Source organism: Loa loa (genome assembly GCF_000183805.2).
Source record: "Loa loa unplaced genomic scaffold supercont3.5, whole genome shotgun sequence".
NCBI classification, from domain to species: domain Eukaryota; kingdom Metazoa; phylum Nematoda; class Chromadorea; order Rhabditida; family Onchocercidae; genus Loa; species Loa loa.
The window spans coordinates 742,810-749,760 of record NW_018108185.1 but is presented as its reverse complement, the minus strand read 5'-3'; the positions used below and the strand labels follow the sequence as shown (position 1 = coordinate 749,760).

The window sequence follows — 6,951 nt, the reverse complement described above, 5'->3', positions numbered from 1 at the left end:
GAAATCTCGCGAATCAAAATTCGCGACAGAGATGCGCCAGCGATTTACTAACTTAAAGCGTAATTTTCTAAATCGCGAATTTCCACAAAACGAGCGATGCTTTTTAAATTAAAAAATTATTGAAATTAGTTTTGGTAGCATATCTATCCTGCTGATAAGATTGTACACTGTCGTTTATTATATCGCAACTTCTGCAAAAAATCATTAAGGAATTGGTTGCTGAAAGACGGAGGGAATTAATTAAAATTCGTTGAAATATGTATGCAAAAATTTGAATTTGTAAGTGTGAAATTATAAGATCGTATGATGAAGAGTCGATCGCAGAAATTTTGTCAGAAAGATATTTGAAGAAATATTTTCAAAATTTAGACAAGTTTTGCAATAATTTGATGAACTGTTTGAAAATTTTTGTTTCCAATTAGACTTTTTGTTGAAAGTGGTTTATTTATTTTGTTTATTGGTCAGGAATTCACCGTAAAACAGGCAGATATGTTGCTATAAAACTGATTAATAAAATGAAATTTCCAAACAATAAAGAAGCGGCTCTTCGAACCGAAGTTGACATTTTGAGCGTATGATTTCTTGGTTCATTTGAAATTTTTTTATATATATGAAATTTTGACCTTCCAATTTCTAATGTTTTCAATCTTGAAAAGTATGCTTATTTTGTATTTATAGCTAATAGTTTAATTTTCTTTTGGATTTACAGAAAGTTGAACATCCGGGTGTGGTGGCATTCCAGGAAATGTTGGAAACTACAGATCGAATATTCGTTGTGATGGAAAAACTAAGGGGTGATATGCTGGAAATGATTTTGTGCAGCGAAAAAGGAAGGCTGTCCGAACGGGTTACACAATTTCTTATTTATCAGGTATGAACCTGCAAGTTAGGTGTCCCTCTCAATTCTTGATCAGCGCAAGATGATTATAAAGAATACAATTTCTGATTCTGTTCACTAGTTACTAGAAGATTCAAATTTCTACCAATTTCCATTTCGCATAATAACATCTTCCAAAAAAATCTGCAACACCGCTATTATGGCAATTCCTTAGTTGCGGTCCATCATAATTTTTTCGATTGGAATTGAAAAACTTGATAATGAGTCTCGTTTTTCAGCACATTAATTAATTGATTTTCACTTAGTTCTTTATAATCGTTGTCCATAGATCGTATTTAAACTTTAGATTGATGAAGAAGTAAATATATGAAAATCCGCAATCAAGGAATATCGTTTAAATGTGTGGGATGGGTATAATTAAGTGCAGTTACTCCTAATGAAAGTTCCTTTTCCGCAGAATTTTGATATTCATCACACAAAGAAATTTCCGAAAGCTGTTTTGGGGAATTAAATTCGATACCCTTTCCAGATACTTATTGCATTGCGTTATTTACACAGTCTGAATATTGTACATTGTGATTTAAAACCGGAAAATATTTTACTAGCTTCAGATTCAGATTTCCCTCAGGTAACCTTTTTATTTTTCAATGATAATAACAGGTAATTTAAAGTAATTTACGTATCTGTTTCGTCAAATCAAGCGTGCTAGAGCAAATATTTCATAATATTTCCATTTCTGAAAGATCAAATTAAAATTTATCCCTTTCTGAATTTCTGTGCCTTCAAAATGTTTAACTTGGACAGAAATCCAAAATAGTACTCAACGCAAAATGCATAATTCATGATTTAACTTCAGAATTTTACTCTAATTATTATTTGATTCCAGATAAAACTCTGTGATTTCGGTTTTGCTCGGATTATCGGTGAACGAGGATTTAGACGATCGGTTGTTGGTACACCTGCTTACCTTGGTTAGTTACTTTTTCAGATTATTATTCCAATGTTATGGGTATCGATTGAATTGATGATATGCATTTGTTGAAGGAAGAATTTGTAAGTTGAAATAAAATTCACCAAAACATTCCTTTTATTTCATTTTTATCCTGAAAATTACCTTTTCCTGCTGCAAATTTCAAATGAATCAATATGTCTTCTAAAAATTATTCATTTTTTCGTCTAAAAACGGATCAAACGATTGAGTGATGAAATGGAAGCGATTGAGTGATGAAATCATTATCTGTTTGTAAAACATCTCTACCATAATAAATATTCTTCTCTATGTTGAAATAACGTTATACTGATCGATCATCAACGTTTTGCGAGATAAGAATAAGCCAAGATAGGATATAGTGTTTGTCTGTTTTACTTTCTATGAAATTCAATGAATGACCGCTGATTTTTAAGCCCCAGAAGTGCTGTGTAATAAAGGCTTTAATCGGTCATTGGATATGTGGTCCGTTGGTGTTATCGTCTACGTTAGGTTAGCTTTGCCTTCCGGAATTTTTTTAAAGTGCGATCTAAAAGTGCCAGTAGCAAAAGTTGTTAATATTCCTTTCGTATTTCTGAAAAAAAAAAATGAGCAAACGAACTAACAATGTTGAAAGCGTCAAGTGATCAAGTCATCCATAACTTTAATCGTCTGCTTAAATGCTGTTACCATTCTACAACTTCGCTTATATTTAAAAATTACTGTCACTGCGCACATTTCATCATGGTAGTTCCGATGTTTTTAGTTTGTCCGGTACTTTCCCATTCAACGAAGACGAGGATATCAATGATCAGATCCAGAATGCCGATTTTATGTTTCCGATGAACCCATGGTGTGAAATTACAGCTGTAGCAATCGATTTTGTCAATAATTTACTGCAAGTTAAAATGAACAAACGATTGACAGTGTTGAAAGCGTTAAGTCATAACTGGCTACAGGTACGTTCGCGTTGATGATATTGCTTATTCAGCTTTTATTTGTACTTTTTTTTCTTCACCCTTTCTAGTATCCATCCATTCCTGATATGCCTGAAGTTTTTTGAAGAGTGCATTTTCAGATATCTTTCAAAAAAGAATTGACATTCTTGATGTGTAATTTTTCGGAAAAACATGGCACTGTGTGCTCAAAAGTTTTTCATTAGACTGTTTGGTATATATGACATATGGTCACTTTTCAGAATTATCAGCTTTGGTCAGATTTGCGATGTTTGGAAAAAGAAGTTGGCGGCCGATTCTTGACGCACGAATCAGATGATGCTCGATGGATTAGCTATGAGAATGAACTGGGCTTGAAACCTACTTATTTGTAGAGATCTTCATCGAGATTTTCATTTTTCATTTTTTTTTTATTTTTTGTAGAGATTTTCATTGAATGTTGAAGCGATTTAAATCCGGAAATGAATCTTTCGAAGGTCATACCATTTGTTTTCTGTCTGTATTGCGTAGATTTCCAGGTCCATAGTTTTCTCTTTAATTAGTTATTGGTGAGCATATGGAAGAAAAATGTTGCCTGTTTTAGAGGAGAGTGACAATAAGTTCTTGTGTTGCCTGATACGGACACAAAGTGGTTGATGAAAGTTTACTGACGATGAAGTTTATTAGTTGTGGATAACAGATCAAACCAGATTAAAATGTAATTCAAACGACTGAATAGAACAGTAGTAATAAAAACTAGGTTTGACACAGTAGGACAATGACTTTGTCGAACATAAGTAACAAGTAAGTTAAGTCTGGTATTTCTATAATGGATATGTCTAGTATTCCAACAGCTGCATGTAAGATCTTTATATATCAGATTAGTTCGCAGGCAAGAATTCACATGTGAATGGATTGCCGAATGTATGTAACGTCCCCACCACTGATTCATTATTAGAACATTTTCACGCGACTCAAAGATTAGATGAATGACTCATTACTTTGGAATAGAAAAATATTTAATTTTTTATATGGAGTGAATAAGGACTCACCACTTCACATAAAAAATATCGTATAAATTTCTCTCGGTTTGCGACAGTGGGATACCTACGACGAACATATTTTACCAGTTATTTGTCCAAGTAATATTTCATTTCTGACATGCTTTTACAAACTTAGCTTTAGAGTTACAGGACCTGGATAAAAAACTGAATAATTCTCTAATCTATAGTTTAGGATAGTCGTAAGATATCTCTCGTTTCGAAGCGTCTTTTTAGATGGAATAAAAGAAGCGAAATGAATATGTCAATGAACCGGATTCAAAATTTATGCGTTGGATTATATTTACAATTAAGGATTAAGGATGCCTACCAGTAACGAGTAGTGTAAATGTGTTGCAAAAAACATGAAACCATTTATTCCATTTATTCAAAGCCAAATTTTGCTCGTGAAGTATCTTCGTTTCCTTTCGTAATATATATTTGCAAAATTTCCATAACAGGAATGCAAGATCGTCTTGGGAAATTCAAACTAATAACATAATGTATCCAAAAATTATCTGCACCTTTATGGGTTGATGCATTTTTATTGTGACATATAGAGGCATTTCATGTGATATTCTTGTTCACTTCTCTAAATTTCATTTCAGTTAAACAGTGATGATATAGCGTCCGAATTCCAAGAGAACTATCGAAAATTATCTGTATGGAAATTTAGGCAGTTACTAATCCATAATCAGAATGACAAGGACTTAACATATAAAAAAAGGCGTTCCATATACAGCATATCATAATTAGTAGAATTCCTTATTATAATTTTCGCCCCTTGAAGTAGGTTTTCTTTCCATAAATAACGCATAAAATTATTTATGAAAAAGGCCATGGAGACGTTATCATCATATGGTGGGATATGTATATATATATATATACTTAAGTATGAGTTAATAAAGTAAAATTAGATTTAAGATGAGGAAGAAAATGTGTACAGGTATCGAAACAAGGCTAATAAACAAATTAACAGGCCTTTTTTTCAGAACATATGTAATAATGAAATTTATATTATAAACTGAAATTTACAAACTATCTTATCGATGTGACTATGAAGACTCAATATATTTGATGATAAGTGCAAGACCGGAGGGAATGTTTGACTTTTACTTGACACATGCAAACTTTTAAAACATACGCAGAGTATTTTCTAAAGCAAGTAGTGATCGAATTTTGAGATTCGTGGTTTCTTACCAAGACAGTGACTGCAAAGTATTCCACCAATTTACTTTAAATAATTAATGATTAGCAAAAAAAAGAGAAGAAGGAAAAGAGTGACAACACTTCCTGTAATCAGTTTTAACATTGTCAATGTAATAAAAACTCTAACTTCAAAAAGCAGATGATTTTGATCCGTTCAAACACCATTTCCGCAATTCCCCATCGCGAATGCTTGCATACTACTGTTCATAAATGATGTCATTAAAGATGAATACAACTCTTTAAAACATGGAATATAGTGAGAACCAAATATTGTATAAAATCAATACCAAGGATTTTCAAACGAATTCATGGGATAGGAATGAAAGGTACAAAGCTGATAAATCAATCAAAATTATAATACAGGAGTATTGGCTGGGTGTTATAAAAAAAAATGATCACCTTCACCCACTTTAAACTATCTTTGAGAGGCAGAAATAGGCGCATGAATTACCCGCACTGCTCTGAAACCAATTCTTTATCTGATAAAGTCACTTAAGCATTTGGGTCAACAAAGAGAAAGTTTCCAAAAAGCAAACAAATTCCAATTTAAAAATGAGTCTGGAAATTTCAATCTGAAGGAATCTGTCATTTCATTCTAATTAATCATGGGTTAAGACCATTAGAAACACAAAGACCAAAGAGTCTGCGCTCATCAGAAATGACTTGCTCACTCAGAAAAACGAACAAAAGTGAGCCATAATGACTACCTGAAAGGTCAACAGTGAATATCATCGGAAATCATCAGTATCATGCAAATTTTTCTAAGTCATTGACTCAGATGCTTTACTTAGCTTTCTCCACCTTTCTTCACACATACCATTAAGCTACGGCACATGATAAGCTGCTATAGGACTTACCCGTTATCTGAAGCCAATTGCTTGCTTCTCCACCAAATTTTTGAAAACACCATCTTCGATGAGCATTAATTCATCAAATGTTCCAATTTCTTCTACTTTACCGTTATTAACAACCACAATCTGATCAGCATATTTGATGGTTGAAAGGCTACAAAACAACAGAAATCAATGCTGTGCTTTTTAGAGATCAAATTTCCTCATAGATATCTATACCTTTCCATTATTTTTTGATTCTTTGTCTTTGAGGATATTTATGAGGTTAATAAAATATCTGAAACGGTACCGCATAATATCACTTCTTCAAACAGTGGAAAATTTGAAGGAAATATAAAAGAGTCCTTACCGATGAGCGATAATAAGAACAGTCTTTTTACTATTTGTAATCAGCTTCAAGATAGCTTTTCGGACCAAATCCTCACTTGTAGCATCCAAAGCACTTGTTGCTTCATCCATGATAAGCATCATTGGGTCCTATATTATGAAAGTGCTTAAACTTGGACAATAAATTTACATGTGAATGTCCCTGTTACAAATCTACCTATCATCTTAATAGCACAGTACTTCAAAAAGTATGAAGACATACTTCATGCTTCCTTCTTTTTAGCTTATTTCAACATCGACAACTTTGATTTAAAACAAACATTGATAAGCGCTCGAGCTATTGCAATTCTCTGACGTTGGCCACCGCTAAGCATTGAAGTTCCGTGTTCACCAACGATAGTTTCAAATCCATCCGGAAGATTTTTGATAAAATTTAAAGCATTTGCTAGACTTGATGCCTCTTCCAACTAAAAATTTTGTAACACCTTACAATTAAAAAAAGAAAAAAACCAAAAACAAAAAACAAAAAAGAAAAAACCAAAAGAAAAAAAAAGTGAATGAAAAAATGAAGTAGTGCAAAAATTACAAGAAAGAAAAACCTGAACATCCATTATTAATTCCGGATGTTTTGATCCATAAACGATATTATTTCTTATTGTTGTTGAAAACAAAATTGGTTCCTGGAACATCTGTTGTTTCCAAAAAAGAAAAATCTCAGTAGTATTTCAACAGAAATTCGTTTAGAACTTATAACTACTCATGCCGTTGTGTTGAAAGAAAACCT

General features: G+C 32.5%; 2 protein-coding genes across 3 annotated transcripts in view; one reads left to right on the top strand and one right to left on the bottom strand.

Annotated features, from left to right (window-relative positions):
* LOAG_16495 (CAMK/PKD protein kinase) overlaps positions 1-3,135 on the top strand; it is a gene marked incomplete at both ends in the record, with an annotated part of 14,404 nt that extends 11,269 nt beyond the window's left edge. Inside the window, 7 exons of the mRNA XM_020449149.1 lie at positions 466-572; positions 710-871; positions 1,368-1,466; positions 1,725-1,809; positions 2,243-2,318; positions 2,572-2,764; positions 3,004-3,135. Of these exons, the coding sequence (XP_020307410.1) occupies positions 466-572; positions 710-871; positions 1,368-1,466; positions 1,725-1,809; positions 2,243-2,318; positions 2,572-2,764; positions 3,004-3,135 (854 nt within the window). The remainder of the gene's footprint in view (positions 1-465; positions 573-709; positions 872-1,367; positions 1,467-1,724; positions 1,810-2,242; positions 2,319-2,571; positions 2,765-3,003) is intronic.
* A 1,949-nt stretch (positions 3,136-5,084) lies between these two features.
* Positions 5,085-6,951, bottom strand: part of LOAG_16494 — a 7,526-nt gene continuing 5,659 nt past the window's right edge. The window contains exons 14-17 of one of the 2 annotated variants that reach the window (XM_020449147.1): positions 6,488-6,634; positions 6,190-6,317; positions 5,847-5,994; positions 5,085-5,696 (exon numbers count right to left, since the gene is read on the bottom strand). In XM_020449147.1, the coding sequence (XP_020307408.1) occupies positions 5,850-5,994; positions 6,190-6,317; positions 6,488-6,634 (420 nt within the window). In that variant the 3' untranslated portion in view covers positions 5,085-5,696; positions 5,847-5,849. The remainder of the gene's footprint in view (positions 5,697-5,846; positions 5,995-6,189; positions 6,318-6,487; positions 6,635-6,951) is intronic. The other variant, XM_020449148.1, reaches the window with a different exon arrangement.